At 49.3% G+C, this 25,678-nt stretch overlaps 1 protein-coding gene across 7 annotated transcripts in view; it reads right to left on the minus strand.

Annotated features, from left to right (window-relative positions):
- The window catches only part of LOC110485551 (nuclear factor 1 A-type), a 303,738-nt gene that overhangs the window by 76,471 nt on the left and 201,589 nt on the right, over positions 1–25,678 (minus strand). For all 7 annotated transcript variants that reach the window (XM_036946569.1, XM_036946510.1, XM_036946686.1 and 4 more), the window contains exon 5: positions 9,801–9,918. In XM_036946569.1, the coding sequence (XP_036802464.1) occupies positions 9,801–9,918 (118 nt within the window). The remainder of the gene's footprint in view (positions 1–9,800; positions 9,919–25,678) is intronic.

Raw genomic sequence — 25,678 nt, forward strand, 5'->3', positions numbered from 1 at the left:
AGTACCCCCTGTATATAGCCTCCACATTGACTCAGTACCAGTACCCCCTGTATATAGCCTCCACATTGACTCAGTACCAGTACCCCCTGTATATAGCCTCCACATTGACTCAGTACCAGTACCCCCTGTATATAGCCTCCACATTGACTCAGTACCAGTACCCCCTGTATATAGCCTCCACATTGACTCAGTACCAGTACCCCCTGTATATAGCCTCCACATTGACTCTGTACCGTAACACCCTGTATATAGCCTCCACATTGACTCTGTACCGTAACACCCTGTATATAGCCTCCACATTGACTCAGTACCAATACCCCCTGTATATAGCCTCCACATTGACTCAGTACCAGTACCCCCTGTATATAGCCTCCACATTGACTCTGTACCGTAACACCCTGTATATAGCCTCCACATTGACTCTGTACCGTAACACCCTGTATATAGCCTCCACATTGCCTCTGTACCAGTACCCCCTGTATATAGCCTCCACATTGACTCAGTACCAGTACCCCCTGTATATAGCCTCCACATTGACTCAGTACCAGTACACCCTGTATATAGCCTCCACATTGACTCTGTACCGTAACACCCTGTATATAGCCTCCACATTGACTCTGTACCGTAACACCCTGTATATAGCCTCCACATTGCCTCTGTACCAGTACCCCCTGTATATAGCCTCCACATTGCCTCTGTACCAGTACCCCCTGTATATAGCCTCCACATTGACTCAGTACCAGTACCCCCTGTATATAGCCTCCACATTGACTCAGTACCAGTACCCCCTGTATATAGCCTCCACAATGACTCAGTACCAGTACCCCCTGTACATAGCCTCCACATTGACTCTGTACCAGTACCCCCTGTATATAGCCTCCACATTGACTCTGTACCGTAACACCCTGTATATAGCCTCCACATTGACTCTGTACCGTAACACCCTGTATATAGCCTCCACATTGCCTCTGTACCAGTACCCCCTGTATATAGCCTCCACATTGCCTCTGTACCAGTACCACCTGTATATAGCCTCCACATTGACTCAGTACCAGTACCCCCTGTATATAGCCTCCACATTGACTCAGTACCAGTACCCCCTGTACATAGCCTCCACATTGACTCTGTACCGGTACCCCTGTATATAGCCTCCACATTGACTCTGTACCGTAACACCCTGTATATAGCCTCCACATTGACTCTGTACCGTAACACCCTGTATATAGCCTCCACATTGACTCTGTACCGTAACACCCTGTATATAGCCTCCACGTTGACTCTGTACCGTAACACCCTGTATATAGCCTCCACATTGACTCTGTACCGTAACACCCTGTATATAGCCTCCACATTGACTCTGTACCGTAACACCCTGTATATAGCCTCCACATTGACTCTGTACCGTAACACCCTGTATATAGCCTCCACATTGACTCTGTACCGTAACACCCTGTATATAGCCTCCACATTGACTCTGTACCGTAACACCCTGTATATAGCCTCCACATTGATTCTGTACCGTAACCCCTGTATATAGCCTCCACATTGCCTCTGTACCGTAACACCCTGTATATAGCTTCCACATTGACTCTGTACCGTAACACCCTGTATATAGCCTCCACATTGCCTCTGTACCGTAACACCCTGTATATAGCCTCCACATTGCCTCTGTACCGTAACACCCTGTATATAGCCTCCACATTGACTCTGTACCGTAACACCCTGTATATAGCCTCCACATTGACTCTGTACCGTAACACCCTGTATATAGCCTCCACATTGACTCTGTACTGGTACCCCCTGTATATAGCCTCCACATTGACTCTGTACCGTAACACCCTGTATATAGCCTCCACATTGACTCTGTACCGTAACACCCTGTATATAGCCTCCACATTGACTCTGTACCGGTACCCCCTGTATATAGCATCCACATTGACTCTGTACCGTAACACCCTGTATATAGCCTCCACATTGACTCTGTACCGTAACACCCTGTATATAGCCTCCACATTGACTCTGTACCGTAACACCCTGTATATAGCCTCCACATTGACTCTGTACCGTAACACCCTGTATATAGCCTCCACATTGACTCTGTACCGTAACACCCTGTATATAGCATCCACATTGACTCTGTACCGTAACACCCTGTATATAGCCTCCACATTGACTCTGTACCGTAACACCCTGTATATAGCCTCCACATTGCCTCTGTACCAGTACCCCCTGTATATAGCCTCCACATTGCCTCTGTACCAGTACCACCTGTATATAGCCTCCACATTGACTCAGTACCAGTACCCCCTGTATATAGCCTCCACATTGACTCAGTACCAGTACCCCCTGTACATAGCCTCCACATTGACTCTGTACCGGTACCCCTGTATATAGCCTCCACATTGACTCTGTACCGTAACACCCTGTATATAGCCTCCACATTGACTCTGTACCGTAACACCCTGTATATAGCCTCCACATTGACTCTGTACCGTAACACCCTGTATATAGCCTCCACGTTGACTCTGTACCGTAACACCCTGTATATAGCCTCCACATTGACTCTGTACCGTAACACCCTGTATATAGCCTCCACATTGACTCTGTACCGTAACACCCTGTATATAGCCTCCACATTGACTCTGTACCGTAACACCCTGTATATAGCCTCCACATTGACTCTGTACCGTAACACCCTGTATATAGCCTCCACATTGACTCTGTACCGTAACACCCTGTATATAGCCTCCACATTGATTCTGTACCGTAACCCCTGTATATAGCCTCCACATTGCCTCTGTACCGTAACACCCTGTATATAGCTTCCACATTGACTCTGTACCGTAACACCCTGTATATAGCCTCCACATTGCCTCTGTACCGTAACACCCTGTATATAGCCTCCACATTGCCTCTGTACCGTAACACCCTGTATATAGCCTCCACATTGACTCTGTACCGTAACACCCTGTATATAGCCTCCACATTGACTCTGTACCGTAACACCCTGTATATAGCCTCCACATTGACTCTGTACTGGTACCCCCTGTATATAGCCTCCACATTGACTCTGTACCGTAACACCCTGTATATAGCCTCCACATTGACTCTGTACCGTAACACCCTGTATATAGCCTCCACATTGACTCTGTACCGGTACCCCCTGTATATAGCATCCACATTGACTCTGTACCGTAACACCCTGTATATAGCCTCCACATTGACTCTGTACCGTAACACCCTGTATATAGCCTCCACATTGACTCTGTACCGTAACACCCTGTATATAGCCTCCACATTGACTCTGTACCGTAACACCCTGTATATAGCCTCCACATTGACTCTGTACCGTAACACCCTGTATATAGCCTCCACATTGACTCTGTACCGTAACACCCTGTATATAGCCTCCACATTGCCTCTGTACCGTAACACCCTGTATATAGCCTCCACATTGACTCTGTACCGTAACACCCTGTATACAGCCTCCACATTGCCTCTGTACCGTAACACCCTGTATATAGCCTCCACATTGACTCTGTACCGTAACACCCTGTATATAGCCTCCACATTGCCTCTGTACCGTAACACCCTGTATATAGCCTCCACATTGACTCTGTACCGTAACACCCTGTTTACAGCCTCCACATTGACTCTGTACCGTAACACCCTGTATATAGCCTCCACATTGACTCTGTACCGTAACACCCTGTATATAGCCTCCACATTGACTCTGTACCGTAACACCCTGTATACAGCCTCCACATTGCCTCTGTACCGTAACACCCTGTATATAGCCTCCACATTGACTCTGTACCGTAACACCCTGTATATAGCATCCACATTGACTCTGTACCGTAACACCCTGTATATAGCCTCCACATTGACTCTGTACTGTAACACCCTGTATACAGCCTCCACATTGACTCTGTACCGTAACACCCTGTATATAGCCTCCACATTGACTCTGTACCGTAACACCCTGTATATAGCCTCCACATTGCCTCTGTACCGTAACACCCTGTATATAGCCTCCACATTGACTCAGTACCAGTACCCCCTGTATATAGCCTCCACATTGCCTCTGTACCGTAACACCCTGTATATAGCCTCCACATTGACTCTGTACCGTAACACCCTGTATATAGCCTCCACATTGACTCTGTACCGTAACACCCTGTATACAGCCTCCACATTGACTCTGTACCGTAACACCCTGTATATAGCCTCCACATTGACTCTGTACCGTAACACCCTGTATATAGCCTCCACATTGACTCTGTACCGTAACACCCTGTATATAGCCTCCACATTGCCTCTGTACCGTAACACCCTGTATATAGCCTCCACATTGACTCTGTACCGTAACACCCTGTATACAGCCTCCACATTGCCTCTGTACCGTAACACCCTGTATATAGCCTCCACATTGACTCTGTACCGTAACACCCTGTATATAGCCTCCACATTGCCTCTGTACCGTAACACCCTGTATATAGCCTCCACATTGACTCTGTACCGTAACACCCTGTTTACAGCCTCCACATTGACTCTGTACCGTAACACCCTGTATATAGCCTCCACATTGACTCTGTACCGTAACACCCTGTATATAGCCTCCACATTGACTCTGTACCGTAACACCCTGTTTACAGCCTCCACATTGCCTCTGTACCGTAACACCCTGTATATAGCCTCCACATTGACTCTGTACCGTAACACCCTGTATACAGCCTCCACATTGCCTCTGTACCGTAACACCCTGTATATAGCCTCCACATTGACTCTGTACCGTAACACCCTGTATATAGCATCCACATTGACTCTGTACCGTAACACCCTGTATATAGCCTCCACATTGACTCTGTACCGTAACACCCTGTATACAGCCTCCACATTGACTCTGTACCGTAACACCCTGTATATAGCCTCCACATTGACTCTGTACCGTAACACCCTGTATATAGCCTCCACATTGACTCTGTACCGTAACACCCTGTTTACAGCCTCCACATTGACTCTGTACCGTAACACCCTGTATATAGCCTCCACATTGACTCTGTACCGTAACACCCTGTATATAGCCTCCACATTGACTCTGTACCGTAACACCCTGTTTACAGCCTCCACATTGCCTCTGTACCGTAACACCCTGTATATAGCCTCCACATTGACTCTGTACCGTAACACCCTGTATACAGCCTCCACATTGCCTCTGTACCGTAACACCCTGTATATAGCCTCCACATTGACTCTGTACCGTAACACCCTGTATATAGCATCCACATTGACTCTGTACCGTAACACCCTGTATATAGCCTCCACATTGACTCTGTACCGTAACACCCTGTATACAGCCTCCACATTGACTCTGTACCGTAACACCCTGTATATAGCCTCCACATTGACTCTGTACCGTAACACCCTGTATATAGCCTCCACATTGACTCTGTACCGTAACACCCTGTATATAGCCTCCACATTGACTCTGTACCGTAACACCCTGTATATAGCCTCCACATTGACTCTGTACCGTAACACCCTGTATATAGCCTCCACATTGACTCTGTACCGTAACACCCTGTATATAGCCTCCACATTGACTCTGTACCGTAACACCCTGTATATAGCCTCCACATTGACTCTGTACCGTAACACCCTGTATATAGCCTCCACATTGACTCTGTACCGTAACACCCTGTATATAGCCTCCACATTGACTCTGTACCGTAACACCCTGTATATAGCCTCCACATTGACTCTGTACCGTAACACCCTGTATATAGCCTCCACATTGATTATGTACCGTAACACCCTGTATATAGCCTCCACATTGACTCTGTACCGTAACACCCTGTATATAGCCTCCACATTGACTCTGTACCGTAACACCCTGTATATAGCCTCCACATTGACTCTGTACCGTAACACCCTGTATATAGCCTCGCTATTATGTAATTTTCTTGCGTTACTTTTTGATTTAATTAAATGTTTTACTTTAGTATATTTAGTAAATATTTTATTAACTCTATTTCTTGAACAGCATTGTTGGTTAAGGGCTTGTAAGTAAGCATTTCACGTTAAGGTCTACACCTGTTATATTTGGCTATGTGACAAATAACATTTGATTTGATTTGGTTTGATATGCAAACACATGCGTATTTAACATGTGTAAGTTTAACCATAGCACAGAATATGTGTGTGTACAGAAGTCGGATCTTAATATGACCCATTCCGTCGCAGGAGGAAAATCATTTGAATAGATATTTAATGTATAATTGTCGCCGGGGAGCAGCTGGATGCGGTGTTTGTAGGCTATACAATGCAGTGCCGTCCCGAGGGGGCTATGGTTTGGGGAAGGCTCTGCAAACCACCCCACCTTATACCATCCACTAGTCTCAGGGCTTCCTAGATAATTGTGAACTAGTGCAGTGGTCTGAGCAGCACGTTAGGCTCCAAGCATCACGACTTCTAGCCCAGTACTGGAAAATCATTTTGTATGAAACTGATGTTGGTGTACTGGCTTATTGTTTTATTTACTTCCTGTTTATCCAACAGTGTCTGGTCATTTCCTATCAACATCAGTGTCTGGTCATTTCCTATCAACATCAGTGTCTGGTTATTTCCTATCAACATCAGTGTCTGGTCATTTCCTATCAACATCAGTGTCTGGTTATTTCCTATCAACATCAGTGTCTGGTTATTTCCTATCAACATCAGTGTCTGGTCATTTCCTATCAACATCAGTGTCTGGTCATTTCCTATCAACATCAGTGTCTGGTCATTTCCTATCAACATCAGTGTCTGGTCATTTCCTATCAACATCAGTGTCTGGTCATTTCCTATCAACATCAGTGTCTGGTCATTTCCTATCAACATCAGTGTCTGGTCATTTCCTATCAACATCAGTGTCTGGTAATTTCCTATTAACATCAGTGTCTGGTCACTTCCTATCAACATCAGTGTCTGGTCATTTCCTATCAACATCAGGGGGAAAATAATCCTGGACTGTCCATATTTTAAATGTGTAACTACATCAAGTCAATCAGGGGATCAAAATATTTGTGTCAAAAGGGCCGGAATCAAACCCACGCCGTACCCACGCCGACATGCTAGGACTGTATGTGCCAAAACTAACCGTGAGTTAAGGATACACTTGTAGCCCAGTGGAGGCCGATATCTGTCTTGTCTTATTGAGCTACAGTGGGGAGAACAAGTATTTGATACACTGCTGATTTTGCAGGTTTTCCTACTTACAAAGTATGTAGAGGTCTGTAATTTTTATCATCGGTACACTTCAACTGTGAGAGACGGAATATAAAACAAAAATCCAGAAAATCACACTATGATTTTTAAGTAATTAATTTGCATTTTATTGCATGCCATATGTATTTGATACATCAGAAAAGCAGAACTTAATATTTGGTACAGAAACATTTGTTTGCAATTACAGAGATCATACGTTTCCTGTAGTTCTTGACCAGGTTTGCACACACTGCAGCAGGGATTTTGGCCCACTCCTCCATACAGATCTTCTCCAGATCCTTCAGGTTTCTGGGCTGTCGCTGGGCAATACGGACTTTCAGCTCCCTCCAAAGATTTTCTATTGGATTCAGGTCTGGAGACTGGCTAGGCCACTCCAGATGCTTCTTACGGAGCCACTCCTTAGTTGCCCTGGCTGTGTGTTTCGGGTCGTTGTCATGCTGGAAGACCCAGCCACGACCCATCTTCAATGCTCTTACTGAGGGAAGGGGGTTGTTGGCCAAGATCTCACGACACATGACCCCATCCATCCTCCCCTCAATACGGTGCAGTCGTCCTGTCCCCTTTGCAGAAAAGCATCCACAAATAATGATGTTTCCACCTCCATGCTTCACGGTTGGGATGGTGTTCTTGGGGTTGTACTCATCTTTCTTCTTCCTCCAAACACGGCGAGTGGAGTTTAGACCAAAAAGCTATATTTTTGTCTCATCAGACCACACGACCTTCTCCCATTCCTCCTCTGGATCATCCAGATGGTCATTGGCAAACTTCAGATGGGCCTGGACATGCACTGGCTTGAGCAGGGGGACCTTGCGTGCGCTGCAGGATATTAATCCATGACGGCGTAGTGTGTTACTAATGGTTTTCTTTGAGACTGTGGTCCCAGCTCTCTTCGGGTCATTGACCAGGTCCTGCCGTGTAGTTCTGGGCTGATCCCTTACCTTCCTCATGATCATTGATGCCCCACGAGGTGAGATCTTGCATGGAGCCCCAGACCGAGGGTGATTGACTGTCATCTTGAACTTCTTCCATTTTCTAATAATTGCGCCAACAGTTGTTGCCTTCTCACCAAGCTGCTTGCCTATTGTCCTGTAGCCCATCCCAGCCTTGTGCAGGTCTACAATTTTATCCCTGATGTCCTTACACAGCTCCCTGGTCTTGGCCATTGTGGAGAGGTTGGAGTCTGTTTGATTGGGTGTGTGGACAGGTGTCTTTTATACAGGTAACGAGTTCAAACAGGTGCAGTTAATACAGGTAATGAGTGGAGAACAGGAGGGCTTCTTAAAGAAAAACTAACAGGTCTGTGAGAGCTGGAATTCTTACTGGTTGGTAGGTGATCAAATACTTATGCCATGCAATAAAATGCAAATTAATTACTTAAAAATCATACATTGTGATTTTCTGGATTTTTGTTTTAGATTCCGTTTCACAGTTGAAGTGTACCTATGATAAAAATTACAGACCTCTACATGCTTTGTAAGTAGGAAAACCTGCAAAATCGGCAGTGTATCAAATACTTGTTCTCCCCACTGTATATAAAATGATGGTAGGTGATCTATATGGCTGCATGTCGCCTTTGTAAAAAAGTATATGACATTGTTGTACATATGAATGTTTCAGTAATACGACCTTGGCCTATAGCGTTGGAGCGAGAGACAACATTATTTTAGATGGAGAGAAAGAGAACTGCTCATTTTCAGCCAGTCAAAAGAGTGATCAAGTTAAGATCCGACATCTGAATGCAACACGTTACATTAGAGAGGATTCCGGGCCATGTGCCTTCATTATGTGAGTATGGAACAGGAGATGGTGGGTTGGTTCAGTTCAGTGAGTAGTGCCTCGCAGCGCTGTGTGTAAAGCTGCTCTTTCAACCTGGTGGGTGGGCTGTCTCCGGAGTAGTAGGGCGAGTCAGAATGTGTTTGAGAGAAACACACAAATACTCTCCTAAACACACACATTAGTATGAATGCACATATGCACAAATACACACTGTGGGGTGACTAGGGTTTTACTATGGGAATGAGCGAGCATGTGTGTGTGTGTGTGTATGCAGCTGTACGTGCCTGTCTCTGTGTGTGCCTCTCTCTTTCTGTGTGTGTGTGTTTATGTGTGTGTGTTTATATGTGTGTGTGTGTGTTTATATATGTGTGTGTGTGTATTTTTATGTGTGTGTGTGTGTTTATATGTGTGTGTGTTTATATGTGTGTGTGTGTGTGTGTGTGTGTGTGTGTTTATGTGTGTGTGTGTTTATATGTGTGTGCGCGTGTGTGTGTGTGTTTATGTGTGTGTGTTTATGTGTGTGTTAATATATGTGTGTATGTGTGTGTTTATATGTGTGTGTGTGTGTGTGTGTGTGTTTATATGTGTGTTTGTGTGTGTGTTTATATATGTGTGTGTGTATGTGTTTATATGTGTGTGTGTGTTAATATGTGTGTGTGTTTATTTGTGTGTGTGTGTGTTTTTATATATATATGTGTGTGTGTGTGTGTGTGTGTGTGTGTGTGTGTGTGTGTGTGTGTGTGTGTGTGTGTGTGTACCTGCTGGAGGAGGTGCTGGGTAAGGGTCGCCTCATTGCCCCAGGGCTCATGCTGTAGTAGGAGGAGCTGTCCAGGTCGGCCAGCGAGAAGTTAGGACCCGTCCCAGCTGCGATGGGGGCTAGAGAAAAAGAGAGAGAGAGAGAGAGAGAGAGAGAGAGAAAAAGAAAGAGAGAGAGAGAGAGAGAGAGAGAGAGAACAAGGAGAGAGAACAAGAACATTAGGTGTTACCATTTATTAAACTACCACATAGTGTACATCTCAATAAGTGGCCCTCCTCTCCTTGTGTCTCTCCATGTCTCATCTCCTCTCTACTTTCACCTGCAGAGGAGAGGAGACAAGACGAGAGGAGATAAGATGAGAGGAGAGAAGAGGAGAAGAGATAAGATGAGAGGAGACAAGACGAGAGGAGATAAGATGAGAGGAGACAAGAGGAGAGGAGACAAGAGGAGAGGAGATAAGAGGAGAGGAGACAAGAGGAGAAGAGATAAGAGGAGAGGAGATAAGACGAGAGGAGATAAGAGGAGAGGAGACAAGACGAGAGGAGATAAGAGGAGAGGAGACAAGACGAGAGGAGATAAGAGGAGAGGAGACAAGACGAGAGGAGATAAGAGGAGACAAGAGGAGAGGAGACAAGACGAGAGGAGACAAGACGAGAGGAGACAAGACGAGAGGAGACAAGACGAGAGGAGACAAGACGAGAGGAGACAAGACGAGAGGAGATAAGAGGAGAGGTGACAAGACGAGAGGAGATAAGAGGAGAGGAGACAAGACGAGAGGAGATAAGAGGAGACAAGAGGAGAGGAGACAAGAGGAGAGGAGATAAGAGGAGACAAGAGGAGAGGAGACAAGAGGAGAGGAGACAAGAGGAGAGGAGATAAGATGAGAGGAGACAAGACGAGAGGAGATAAGAGGAGACAAGAGGAGAGGAGACAAGAGGAGAGGAGACAAGACGAGAGGAGACAAGACGAGAGGAGACAAGACGAGAGGAGACAAGACGAGAGGAGACAAGACGAGAGGAGATAAGAGGAGAGGAGACAAGACGAGAGGAGATAAGACGAGAGGAGACAAGACGAGAGGAGATAAGAGGAGACAAGAGGAGAGGAGACAAGAGGAGAGGAGATAAGAGGAGACAAGAGGAGAGGAGACAAGAGGAGAGGAGACAAGAGGAGAGGAGACAAGAGGAGATGAGATAAGAGGAGAGGAGACAAGAGGAGAGGAGATAAGAGGAGAAGAAATAAGAGGAGAGGATAGGAGATGAGAGGGAGCCACTTTAGATGCACCCGGTACCTCGTTCACCTTGTTGCCCTTAAGTGTCTGACTTAAAAGGTTTCCCTTCCCACACCCTGTGTGTGTGTGTGTGTGTGTGTGTGTGTGTGTGTGTGTGTGTGTGTGTGTGTGTGTGTGCTGTAGGTCACTGTGGGACTAGCTGGCGCCTTTTGTCATCCAGTCCATAAAGGCCGTTGGTGCCTCTTTATATTCACGGTGACGGGGACCACTATTTTTGATGAGGACAGCGCAAACGTGATGTGGCGGGGAGGAGGGAGAGGAGGAGAAGGAGGAGGAAGAGGTCAGAGGAGAGTCACTGCTGCAGACCAAATGGAGGAGAGGATGAGAGGAGGAGGAAGAGGTCAGAGTCACTGCTGCAGACCAAATGGAGGAGAGGACGAGAGGAGGAGGAAGAGGTCAGAGAGTTACTGCTGCAGACCAAATGGAGGAGAGGATGAGAGGAGGAGGAAGAGGTCAGAGAGTTACTGCTGCAGACCAAATGGAGGAGAGGATGAGAGGAGGAGGAAGAGGTCAGAGAGTCACTGCTGCAGACCAAATGGAGGAGAGGATGAGAGGAGGAGGAAGAGGTAAGAGAGTCACTGCTGCAGACCAAATGGAGGAGAGGATGAGAGGAGGAGGAAGAGGTAAGAGAGTCACTGCTGCAGACCAAATGGAGGAGAGGATGAGAGGAGGAGGAAGAGGTAAGAGAGTCACTGCTGCAGACCAAATGGAGGAGAGGATGAGAGGAGGAGGAAGAGGTAAGAGAGTCACTGCTGCAGAACAAATGGAGGAGAGGATGAGAGGAGGAGGAAGAGGTCAGAGAGTCACTGCTGCAGACCAAATGGAGGAGAGGATGAGAGGAGGAGGAAGAGGTCAGAGGAGAGTCACTGCTGCAGAACAAATGGAGGAGAGGATGAGAGGAGGAGGAAGAGGTCAGAGAGTCACTGCTGCAGACCAAATGGAGGAGAGGACGAGAGGAGGAGGAAGAGGTCAGAGAGTCACTGCTGCAGACCAAATGGAGGAGAGGATGAGAGGAGGAGGAAGAGGTCAGAGAGTCACTGCTGCAGACCAAATGGAGGAGAGGATGAGAGGAGGAGGAAGAGGTAAGAGAGTCACTGCTGCAGAACAAATGGAGGAGAGGATGAGAGGAGGAGGAAGAGGTCAGAGGAGAGTCACTGCTGCAGAACAAATGGAGGAGAGGATGAGAGGAGGAGGAAGAGGTCAGAGAGTCACTGCTGCAGAACAAATGGAGGAGAGGATGAGAGGAGGAGGAAGAGGTAAGAGAGTCACTGCTGCAGAACAAATGGAGGAGAGGATGAGAGGAGGAGGAAGAGGTAAGAGAGTCACTGCTGCAGAACAAATGGAGGAGAGGATGAGAGGAGGAGGAAGAGGTCAGAGGAGAGTCACTGCTGCAGACCAAATGGAGGAGAGGATGAGAGGAGGAGGCTGCTGTGACAGACACAGTAATGGTGTTCCTAATTAACATTGGGAGAGGACACTGCTACTGGGAGAGAAAGGGAGAGAAAGAAAGAGGGATGGAGGAATGGAGTGAGACAGAAAAGGAGAGGGTAGGAGAGAGCGCAATAGCGCATGCATCATCACAACGCGGCGCCCACCTCTCCCGATAACTGGCAAAAAATATATATATTAAACACTGTTCCGTGTAGTCAAGTTACCCTGGAAGACTCAACCCCCCTGCCGCCCCAAAAAGAGAGCCAGTATAATTTCTAAGCCATCTCTCTTTTTTTCCCTCTTTCAATCACCCTCTACACCCTCCCTCCTTTCCTCCCTCCCTTCCTTATCCAAAGTGGCTGGGCGGTGTTATTTACGAGGCAGGCAGAAAAGCAGCGGGTACATTTGCATGGCTAATAGGGTAAGTCATTTGTGAGAGAGCTAACCTGGACACCGGGCTGCAGTAACTCAGCCTATAGCTCTGGTCTGGAGAGAGGGATAAAGAGATGAAGGGAAGGTGGGAGGGGATGGAGAGAGAGAAGGAGAGAGAGAGGGTTATAGAAGGAAAGATTAGCGGGATGGAGGGAGGAAAGAGATGGAGGCAAGAGAGGGACAGAGGGAGATAGGAAGGTACAAAGAGATGAAAATGAGAGGAAATAGGAAAAGAGAGAGAAAGAGAGGGGTAGAATGAGAGGGGGATACAGAGCAGGATAGAGAGAAGCGGGGCCTAAATTGGGAGCCCTTCCGTTGTACAGGTGAGAGAGAGGGATCTACGGGATAGAGAGAGGGAAGAATAGAGGGAGAGGTAGGGAGGGGGAAGTGACCAGCACTGCAGTCTGTCTGACTGGAATGGAAATCAATCATATAGGTCATCTGCAGTCTCTACCTCTTAAGGGCTTTATCAAGTGCTTTTTGCCTGGACGATTCCAAATGAAGCCTGTAGCTATCAGGCCAATATTGATCCTTCTTTCTCTTCCCCTCCCTCTGTCATTTTCTCTTTCTGACAGAGCCTTCATCTCTCTCTCTCTCTGATGGAGCCCTTCTCTCTTTCTCCCTCCCTCACTATCCGTCAAACTACATTGCTGTGCCTTGCTGGTCTGCATCTGCATCTACATATCTCTCTCTCTGTCTCTCTCTCTCTCTCTCTCTCTCCCTCTCTCTCTCTCTCTCAGTGAAGAACAAGTGAAGAATTGTTGTAACCATTGTAAACACAACCCATATTTATGTTTATTCATTTTCCTTTTTGTACTTTAACTACTTGCACATTGTTACAACACTGAATATAGACATAATATGACATTTGAAATGTCTCTATTGTTTTGGAACTGTTGTGATTGTAATGTTTACTGTTCAATTTTATCGTTTATTTCACTTTTGTTTATCACTTGCTTTGGGAATGTTAACATATGTTTCAAATGCCAATAAAGCCCCTGGAATTGAATTGGATTGAATTGGAGAGAGAAGACGCCTGACAGGACTTGAGTTTTTCTGCTTGATCAGCACTGCTGTATTTCACTCCCTGCAGACCTGCTCCTGGACTTCACTCACACACTCACACACACACACACGCTCACACGCTCTCACACTCTCACACTCACACACTCACACACGCTCACACGCTCACACGCTCACACGCTCACACACACTCACACACTCCTGGTGGGGCTGGGATGCTTCCCACATGCACACTCACACACACACACACACACTCACACACTCACACACTCCTGGTGGGGCTGGGATGCTTCCCACATGCACACTCACACACTCACACACACACACACACACACACACACACACACACACACACCCACACACACACTCACACACTCACACGCTCACACACTCACACACTCCTGGTGGGGCTGGGATGCTTCCCACATGCACACTCACACACTCACACACACACACACACACACTCACACACACACACACACACTCACACTCACACCCACACCCACACCCACACACACACACTCACACACACACTCACACACACTCACACACTACTGGTGGGGCTGGGATGCTTCCCACATGCACACTCACACACTCACACACTCACACGCACACACACTCACACACTCACACACTCACACACTCCTGGTGGGGCTGGGATGCTTCCCACATGCACGCACACACACTCACACACACACACACTCACACATTCACATGTTCACACACTCACACGCACACACACTCACACACTCCTGGTGGGGCTGGGATGCTTCCCACACACAAAATAGTGAACCAACGCTGTACTACCGGTACTGGGATCTGTCTCACACACGTCTCACAAACGAGACACATTCCGTTGCACTAAAGTAGCTAGTACGTTAGTGGTAGTGGTGGTAGTGGTGGTAGTGGTGGTGGGGTTGGTGGTGGTGGTGGTAGTGAGGGGGTTGGTGGTGGTGGTAGTGATGGTGGTGGTGGTGGTAGTAGTGGTGGGGTTGGTGGTGGTGGTAGTGAGGGGGTTGGTGGGGTTGGTAGTAGTGGTGGGGTTGGTGGTGGTGGTGGAAGTGGTGGTGGGGTTGGTGGTGGTAGTGGTGGTGGTGGAAGTGGTGGTGGGGTTGGTGGTGGTGGTGGGGTTGGTGGTGGTAGTGGTGAGGTTGGTGAGGTTGGTGAGGTTGGCAAACCGTGTGGTGGATTGATGGAGTGTGTGGTGTGAACAGTATCCCCAGTAGTAATGCCGGGGGGCAGACGAGGTGGGTGAGGATGGAGGGAAGGAGGAGAGGCCAGGAGGAGAGGCCAGGAGGAGGGCTCCTTCATTATTCATTCATTTGCTCACCGTTCTTCCCAGTCATCTGTTGTGGGTATTTCTTTGCCAGAGCCGTGGGTGCTGTGTGTGTGTGTATGGGTTAGAGTGATCCCAGGGGGCCCCTGGACGTGGCGTCTGTGTGTGTGTGTTAGAGTGATCCCAGGGGGCATGCCCCTGGACGTGGGGTCTGTGTGTGTGTGTGTGTTAGAGTGATCCCAGCGGGGCCATGCCCCTGGACGTGGGGTCTGTGTGTGTGTATGGGTTAGAGTGATCCCAGGGGGGCATGCCCCTGGACGTGGGGTCTGTGTGTGTGTGGGTTAGAGTGATCCCAGGGGGGCATGCCCCTGGACGTGGGGTCTGTGTGTGTGTGGGTTAGAGTGATCCCAGGGGGGCATGCGCCTGGACGTGGGGTCCGTGTGTGTGTGGGTTAGAGTGATCCCAGGGGGGCATGCGCCTGGACGTGGGTGCTGTGTGTGCCATTCTAGCACGATGCCAACCATTCACAGAGAAAGAGTAAGTGTGTGTGTATTCATGTGCGTGTGTCCAACGTACAAGCAGATGAGATGGAGGTGGGCACTGCTGGCCTAGGTGTGTTTTGCTCTGTGCCAGGCTGTGCCAGGCGGTACCCCCTGGCATGGTCTATAGCATGCCAGGTCAAACTGGAACTGATCTACAGAGTGACAATCATGACCAACTAGTGATACCGCTTCTAACTGGGAATTTCTAGTAGAACCAGCAAACTGGCATAGAGCAGCTAGTGATCCACTGTCTCCGCTGAGCAGATGGATAAAACCTACGAGACAGAGATAGATGACCTGTTGCCACAAGAAAAGGGCAACCAGTAAAGAACAAACACCATTGTACATTGTTACAATACTGTATATATATATATATATATATATATATATATATATATATATATATATATATATATACACAGTGCCTTGCGAAAGTATTCGGCCCCCTTGAACTTTGCGACCTTTTGCCACATTTCAGGCTTCAAACATAAAGATATAAAACTGTATTTTTTTGTGAAGAATCAACAACAAGTGGGACACAATCATGAAGTGGAACGACATTTATTGGATATTTCAAACTTTTTTAACAAATCAAAAACTGAAAAATTGGGCGTGCTAAATTATTCAGCCCCTTTACTTTCAGTGCAGCAAACTCTCTCCAGAAGTTCAGTGAGGATCTCCGAATGATCCAATGTTAACCTAAATGACTAATGATGATAAATACAATCCACCTGTGTGTAATCAAGTCTCCGTATAAATGCACCTGCACTGTGATAGTCTCAGAGGTCCGTTAAAAGCGCAGAGAGCATCATGAAGAACAAGGAACACACCAGGCAGGTCCGAGATACTGTTGTGAAGAAGTTTAATGCCGGATTTGGATACAAAAAGATTTCCCAAGCTTTAAACATCCCAAGGAGCACTGTGCAAGCGATAATATTGAAATGGAAGGAGTATCAGACCACTGCAAATCTACCAAGACCTGGCCGTCCCTCTAAACTTTCAGCTCATACAAGGAGAAGACTGATCAGAGATGCAGCCAAGAGGCCCATGATCACTCTGGATGAACTGCAGAGATCTACAGCTGAGGTGGGAGACTCTGTCCATAGGACAACAATCAGTCGTATATTGCACAAATCTGGCCTTTATGGAAGAGTGGCAAGAAGAAAGCCATTTCTTAAAGATATCCATAAAAAGTGTCGTTTAAAGTTTGCCACAAGCCACCTGGGAGACACACCAAACATGTGGAAGAAGGTGCTCTGGTCAGATGAAACCAAAATTGAACTTTTTGGCAACAATGCAAAACGTTATGTTTGGCGTAAAAGCAACACAGCTGAACACACCATCCCCACTGTCAAACATGGTGGTGGCAGCATCATGGTTTGGGCCTGCTTTTCTTCAGCAGGGACAGGGAAGATGGTTAAAATTGATGGGAAGATGGATGGAGCCAAATACAGGACCATTCTGGAAGAAAACCTGATGGAGTCTGCAAAAGACCTGAGACTGGGACGGAGATTTGTCTTCCAACAAGACAATGATCCAAAACATAAAGCAAAATCTACAATGGAATGGTTCAAAAATAAACATATCCAGGTGTTAGAATGGCCAAGTCAAAGTCCAGACCTGAATCCAATCGAGAATCTGTGGAATGAACTGAAAACTGCTGTTCACAAATGCTCTCCATCCAACCTCACTGAGCTCGAGCTGTTTTGCAAGGAGGAATGGGAAAAAATGTCAGTCTCTCGATGTGCAAAACTGATAGAGACATACCCCAAGCGACTTACAGCTGTAATCGCAGCAAAAGGTGGCGCTACAAAGTATTAACTTAAGGGGGCTGAATAATTTTGCACGCCCAATTTTTCAGTTTTTGATTTGTTAAAAAAGTTTGAAATATCCAATAAATGTCGTTCCACTTCATGATTGTGTCCCACTTGTTGTTGATTCTTCACAAAAAAATACAGTTTTATATCTTTATGTTTGAAGCCTGAAATGTGTCAAAAGGTCGCAAAGTTCAAGGGGGCTGAATACTTTCGCAAGGCACTGTATATATATATATATATATATATATATATATATTATGTCTTTTGTACTGTCTTTATGTTTATTTCACTTTTGTATATTATCTATTTCACTTGCTTTGGCAATGTTAACACGTTTCCCATGCCAATAAAGCCCCTTGAATTGAATTGATAGGGAAGAGAAGAGAAAAGACCAATTACAGTAACGTCAAAAATATATATAAAACAAACAACATAGAGATAACAGCTAAGTTTAAGAAGAATTACATTCCCTCCCTCTACCCCCCTCTCATCCTTCCCTCTACCCCCCTCTCATCCCTCCCTCTACCCCTCTCATCCCTCCCTCTACCCCCCTCTCATCCTTCCCTCTACCCCCCTCTCATCCCTCCCTCTACCCCTCTCATCCCTCCCTCTACCCCCCTCTCATCCTTCCCTCTACCCCCCTCTCATCCTTCCCTCTACCCCCCTCTCATCCTTCCCTCTACCCCCCTCTCATCCCTCCCTCTACCCCTCTCATCCCTCCCTCTACCCCTCTCATCCCTCCCTCTACCCCCCTCTCATCCTTCCCTCTACCCCCCCTCTCATCCCTCCCTCTACCCCCCCTCTCATCACTCCCTCTACCCCCTTTATCCCCCCTCATTCCTCACTCTACCCCCTCTCATCCCTCCCTCTACCCCCCTCTCATCCCTCCCTCTACCCCCCTCTCATCCTTCCCTCTACCCCCCCTCTCATCCCTCCCTCTACCCCTCTCATCCCTCCCTCTACCCCCCTCTCATCCCTCCCTCTACCCCCCTCTCATCCCTCCCTCTACCCCCCTCTCATCCCTCCCTCTACCCCCCTCTCATCCCTCCCTCTACCCCCCTCTCATCCTTCCCTCTAACCCCCTCTCATCCCTCCCTCTACCCCTCTCATCCCTCCCTCTACCCCCCTCTCATCCCTCCCTCTACCCCCCCCTCATCCCTCCCTCTACCCCCCTCTCATCCCTCCCTCTACCCCCCTCTCATCCTTCCCTCTACCCCCCCTCTCATCCCTCCCTCTACCCCCCTCTCATCCTTCCCTCTACCCCCCCTCTCATCCCTCCCTCTACCCCCCTCTCATCCCTCCCTCTACCCCCCTCTCATCCCTCCCTCTACCCCCCTCTCATCCCTCCCTCTACCCCCCCCTCATCCTTCCCTCTACCCCCCTCTCATCCCTCCCTCTACCCCCCTCCCATCCCTCCCTCTACCCCCCTCTCATCCTTCCCTCTACCCCCCCTCTCATCCCTCCCTCTACCCCCCTCTCATCCCTCCCTCTACCCCCCTCTCATCCCTCCCTCTAACCCCCTCTCATCCCTCCCTCTACCCCCCTCTCATCCCTCCCTCTACCCCCCGTCATCCTTCCCTCTACCCCCCCTCTCATCCCTCCCTCTACCCCCCTCTCATCCCTCCCTCTACCCCCCTCTCATCCCTCCCTCTACCCCCCTCTCATCCCTCTACCCCCCTCTCATCCCTCGCCTCTACCCCCCTCTCATCCCTCCCTCTACCCCCCTCTCATCCTTCCCTCTACCCCCCTCTCATCCCTCGCCTCTACCCCCTCTCATCCCTCCCTCTACCCCCCTCTCATCCCTCCCTCTACCCCCCTCTCATCCCTCCCTCTACCCCCCTCTCATCCCTCCCTCTACCCCCCTCTCATCCCTCCCTCTACCCCCCTCTCATCCCTCGCCTCTACCCCCCTCTCATCCCTCCCTCTACCCCCCTCTCATCCTTCCCTCTACCCCCCTCTCATCCCTCGCCTCTACCCCCTCTCATCCCTCCCTCTACCCCCCTCTCATCCCTCCCTCTACCCCCCTCTCATCCCTCCCACTACCCCCCTCTCATCCCTCCCTCTACCCCCCCTCTCATCCCTCCCTCTACCCCCCTCTCATCCCTCCCTCTACCCCCCTCTCATCCTTCCCTCTACCCCCCTCTCATCCCTCCCTCTACCCCCCTCTCATCCCTCCCTCTACCCCCCTCTCATCCCTCCCTCTACCCCCCTCTCATCCCTCCCTCTACCCCCCTCTCATCCCTCCCTCTACCCCCCTCTCATCCCTCCCTCTACCCCCCTCTCATCCCTCACCTCTACCCCCCTCTCATCCCTCCCTCTACCCCCCCTCTCATCCCTCCCTCTACCCCCCTCTCATCCCTCCCTCTAACCCCCTCTCATCCTTCCCTCTACCCCCCCTCTCATCCCTCCCTCTACCCCCCTCTCATCCCTCCCTCTACCCCCCTCTCATCCCTCCCTCTACCCCCCTCTCATCCCTCCCTCTACCCCCCTCTCATCCCTCGCCTCTACCCCCTTCTCATCCCTCCCTATACCCCCCTCTCATCCCTCCCTCTACCCCTCTCATCCTTCCCTCTATCCTCCTCTCATCCCTCCCTCTATCCCCCCTCCCTCTACCCCTCTCATCCCTCCCTCTACCCCTCTCATCCCTCCCTCTACCCCCCTCTCATCCTTCCCTCTACCCCCCTCTCATCCCTCCCTCTACCCCCCCTCTCATCACTCCCTCTACCCCCTTTATCCCCCCTCATTCCTCACTCTACCCCCCTCTCATTCCTCCCTCTATCCCCCTCCCTCTACCCCTCTCATCCCTCCCTCTACCCCTCTCATCCCTCCCTCTACCCCCTCTCATCCCTCCCTCTATCCCCCTCCCTCTACCCCTCTCATCCCTCCCTCTATCCCCCCTCCCTCTACCCCTCTCATCCCTCCCTCTACCCCTCTCATCCCTCCCTCTACCCCCCCTCTCATCCCTCCCTCTATCCCTCCTCCCTCTACCCCTCTCTCTCTTCCCTCCCTCTACCCCCCTCTTTCTCTACCCTCCCTCTCTCTTCCCTCCCTCTACCCCCCTCTCTTCCCTCCCTCTACCCCCCTCTTTCTCTACCCTCCCTCTCTCTTCCCTCCCTCTACCCACTCTCTCTTCCCTCTCTCTACCCCCCTCTCACTACCCTCCCTCTACCCACCTCTCTCTCTACCCTTCCTCTCTCTACCCTCCCTCTCACTTCCCTCCCTCTACCCCCTCACTCTCTCTCTACCCTTCCTCTACCCCCTCTCTCTTCCCTCCCTCTACCCCCCCACTTTCTCTCTCTTACCTCCCTCTACGCCTCTCTCTCTCCCATCCCTCTCGCTTTCTCTCTTCCTTCTCTCTCTTCCCTTCCTCTACCCCCTCTCTCTTTCCATCTCTCCCCCATTCTCGCTCTCCCCTCCCTCTACCCCTCTTCTCTCTCTTCCCTCTCTATACCCCCCATTTCTCTCTCTCTACCCCCTCTCTCTCTATTCCCTCCCTCTACCCCCTCTCTCTCTTCCCTCCCTCTACCCCCCCTCTCTCACTCTTCCCTTCCTCCACCCCCTGTCTCTCTCTCTCTCTCTCTCTCTCTCTCTCATTCTCGTTTTTTTGTGTGGTGCTTTAATAGGATATTGATCGACAGAAGCAGATTCGATTGGGCCCTGCCACTGAATTGTGTAATGGGTGCACAAAGCCAAGGTCACACTACCGTACAGAGGGGGAGGCAGGGGAGGATGGGTAGGGGAAGGGGAGGATGATGAGGGGGGGTGAAGGCGGCCTGTCGCCCCATTCAATAACGACCCCTCATCTTTAGCTCTGCACTTTCAAGTCAACCCACCCCCTGGTCCCTCTCCACTCTCTTAAATAAATCTATCATACATACCATTTGACTAGATGTTCAGGAGTCTTATGACTTGGGGGTAGAAGCTGTTTAGAGCCTCTTGGACCAAGTCTTGGCGCTCTGGTACCGCTTGCCGTGCAGTAGCAGAGAGAACAGTCTATGACTAGGGTGGCTGGAGTCTTTGATAATTTTTAGGGCCTTCCTCTGAAACCGCCTGGTATAGAGGTCCTGGATGGCAGGAAGCTTGGCCCCAGTGATGTACTGGCCGTTTTCACTACCCTCTGTAGTGCCTCGTGGTCGGAGGCTGAGCAGTTTTCATACCAGGCGGTGATGCAAACAGTCAGGATACTCTCGATGGTGCAGAAGTAGAACCTTTGGAGGATCTGCTGACCCATGTCAAGTCTTTTCAGTCTCCTGAGGGGGAATAGGTTTTGTCCTGGCCTCTTCACGACTGTCTTGGTGTGTTTGGACCATGTTAGTTTGATGGTGATGTGGACACCAAGGATCTTTAAGCTCTCAACCTGCCCCACTACAACCCCGTCGCTGAGAATAGGAGCGTGCTCTGCCCTCTGTTTCATGTAGTCCACAATCAGCTCTTTTGTCTTACTGACGTTCAGGGAGAGGTTGTTGTCCTGGCACCACACTGGCAGTTCTCTGATCTCCTCCCTATAGTCTGACTCATCGTTGTTGGTGATCAGGCCTACCACCGCCGTGTCGTCTGGAAAACTTCATGGTGTTGGGAGTCGTGAGCGGCCACGCAGTCATGATCAGCGTGGCAGATGTGTTGCTACCTACCCTCACCACCTGGGGGCGGCCCGTCAGGAAGTCCAGGATCCAGTTGCAGAGGGTGGTGTTTAGTCCCAGGATCCTTAGCTTAGTGATGAGCTTTGAGGGCACTATGGTGTTGAACGCTGCGCTGTAGTCAATGAACAGCATTCTCACTTAGGCAGTCCTCTTGACCAGGTGAGAGAGGGTAGTGTGGACTGCAATAGAGATTGCATCATCTGTGGATCTGTTGGGGCGGTATGTGACTTGGAGTGGGTCCAGGGTGTCTGGGATGATGGTGTTGATGTGAGCCATGACCAGCCTTTCAATACATTACATGGCTACAGATGTGAGTGCTACGGGGCGATAGTCATTTAGGCAGGTTGCCTTGGCGTTCTTAGGTACAGGGACTATGGTGGTCTGCTTGAAACATGGAGGTATTACAGACTGGGTCTGGGAGAGGTGGAAACGGATGACAAAGGAGGGATGGAGAGACGGCGTGAGTGAGGGAGGGTGTGTGTATGCGTGCGTGGTGGGGGGTGTGTGGTGGGGGGTGATCAATGAATCTTTGATCAGAAGGGTCTCCAGTCAGAGTGCTGACAGGCACTTTCAATGGGCTATTGTTAGCGGGGGCTAACGACAGGACCGAATGGATCGTTCTGCGCCCCTCCCTCCCTCCCTCCCTGTGTTGTATGTAGAACGCACTTTTTAAAGGTCATGTTTTTCTCTTCCCTCACTCTCTCTCCATCTCTCCTGTGTCTCTCCATCCCTCCTTTGTCTCTCCATCTCTCCTTTGTCTCTCCATCTCTCCTGTGTCTCTCCATCTCTCCTGTGTCTCCCCATCTCTCCTTCGTCTTTCCGTCTCCTCCTTTTCCAATGACAAAGATTTGTCTGGAGGAGTTTCTTTCTTTCCACCTCCCTCACCTCCTCCTCTCCCCTCCTCCTCTCCTTTCCCCTCCTCTTCTCACCTCCTCCTCTCACCTCCTCTCACCTCCTCCTCTCCCCTGCTCCTCTCACCTCCTCCTCTGCCCTCCTCCTCTCCCCTCCCCTTTCCCTTTATCTTCCCTTTTCTTCTTCTCCAAGAAGAGTGGCACCCTAACGATTAAGGTTAAGAGTCGAGGAGTGGCACCCTAACGATTAAGGTTATGAGTCAAGGAGTGGCACCCTAACGATTAAGGTTATGAGTCGAGGAGTGGCACCCTAACGATTAAGGTTATGAGTCGAGGAGTGGCACCCTAATGGTTAAGGTTATGAGTCGAGGAGTGGCACCCTAACGATTAAGGTTATGAGTCGAGGAGTGGCACCCTAATGGTTAAGGTTATGAGTCGAGGAGTGGCACCCTAACGATTAAGGTTATGAGTCGAGGAGTGGCACCCTAACGATTAAGGTTATGAGTCGAGGAGTGGCACCCTAATGGTTAAGGTTATGAGTCGAGGAGTGGCACCCTAACGATTAAGGTTATGAGTCGAGGAGTGGCACCGAGAGGGACTCCCCCCTAACGATTAAGGTTAAGAGTCGAGGAGTGGCACCCTAACGATTAAGGTTATGAGTCGAGGAGTGGCACCCTAACGATTAAGGTTATGAGTCGAGGAGTGGCACCCTAATGGTTAAGGTTATGAGTCGAGGAGTGGCACCCTAACGATTAAGGTTATGAGTCGAGGAGTGGCACCCTAATGGTTAAGGTTATGAGTCGAGGAGTGGCACCCTAACGATTAAGGTTATGAGTCGAGGAGTGGCACCCTAACGATTAAGGTTATGAGTCGAGGAGTGGCACCCTAATGGTTAAGGTTATGAGTCGAGGAGTGGCACCCTAACGATTAAGGTTATGAGTCGAGGAGTGGCACCCTAACGATTAAGGTTATGAGTCGAGGAGTGGCACCGAGAGGGACTCCCCCCTAACGATTAAGGTTATGAGTCGAGGAGTGGCACCCTAACGATTAAGGTTATGAGTCGAGGAGTGGCACCCTAACGATTAAGGTTATGAGTCGAGGAGTGGCACCCTAACGATTAAGGTTAAGAGTCGAGGAGTGGCACCCTAACGATTAAGGTTATGAGTCGAGGAGTGGCACCCTAATGGTTAAGGTTATGAGTTGAGGAGTGGCACCCTAACGATTAAGGTTATGAGTCGAGGAGTGGCACCCTAACGATTAAGGTTATGAGTCGAGGAGTGGCACCCTAACGATTAAGGTTATGAGTCGAGGAGTGGCACCCTAATGGTTAAGGTTATGAGTCGAGGAGTGGCACCCTAACGATTAAGGTTATGAGTCGAGGAGTGGCACCCTAACGATTAAGGTTATGAGTCGAGGAGTGGCACCCTAATGGTTAAGGTTATGAGTCGAGGAGTGGCACCCTAACGATTAAGGTTATGAGTCGAGGAGTGGCACCGAGAGGGACTCCCCCCTAACGATTAAGGTTATGAGTCGAGGAGTGGCACCCTAACGATTAAGGTTATGAGTCGAGGAGTGGCACCCTAACGATTAAGGTTAAGAGTCGAGGAGTGGCACCCTAACGATTAAGGTTATGAGTCGAGGAGTGGCACCCTAATGGTTAAGGTTATGAGTTGAGGAGTGGCACCCTAACGATTAAGGTTATGAGTCGAGGAGTGGCACCCTAACGATTAAGGTTATGAGTCGAGGAGTGGCACCCTAACGATTAAGGTTATGAGTCGAGGAGTGGCACCCTAACGATTAAGGTTATGAGTCGAGGAGTGGCACCCTAACGGTTAAGGTTATGAGTCGAGGAGTGGCACCCTAACGATTAAGGTTATGAGTCGAGGAGTGGCACCCTAACGATTAAGGTTATGAGTCGAGGAGTGGCACCCTAACGATTAAGGTTATGAGTCGAGGAGTGGCACCGAGAGGGACTCCCCCCTAACGATTAAGGTTATGAGTCGAGGAGTGGCATCCTAACGATTAAGGTTATGAGTCGAGGAGTGGCACCGAGAGGGACTCCCCCCTAACGATTAAGGTTATGAGTCGAGGAGTGGCACCCTAACGATTAAGGTTATGAGTCGAGGAGTGGCACCCTAACGATTAAGGTTATGAGTCGAGGAGTGGCATCCTAATGGTTAAGGTTAAGAGTCGAGGAGTGGCACCGAGAGGGACTCCCCCCTAACGATTAAGGTTATGAGTCGAGGAGTGGCACCCTAATGGTTAAGGTTAAGAGTCGAGGAGTGGCACCCTAACGATTAAGGTTATGAGTCGAGGAGTGGCACCCTAATGGTTAAGGTTAAGAGTCGAGGAGTGGCACCCTAACGATTAAGGTTATGAGTCGAGGAGTGGCACCCTAATGGTTAAGGTTATGAGTCGAGGAGTGGCACCCTAATGGTTAAGGTTATGAGTCGAGGAGTGGCACCCTAACGATTAAGGTTATGAGTCGAGGAGTGGCACCCTAATGGTTAAGGTTATGAGTCGAGGAGTGGCACCCTAATGGTTAAGGTTAAGAGTCGAGGAGTGGCACCCTAACGATT

The sequence above is a fragment of the Oncorhynchus mykiss genome, chromosome 1 (assembly GCF_013265735.2).
Source record: "Oncorhynchus mykiss isolate Arlee chromosome 1, USDA_OmykA_1.1, whole genome shotgun sequence".
Lineage (NCBI taxonomy): Eukaryota > Metazoa > Chordata > Actinopteri > Salmoniformes > Salmonidae > Oncorhynchus > Oncorhynchus mykiss.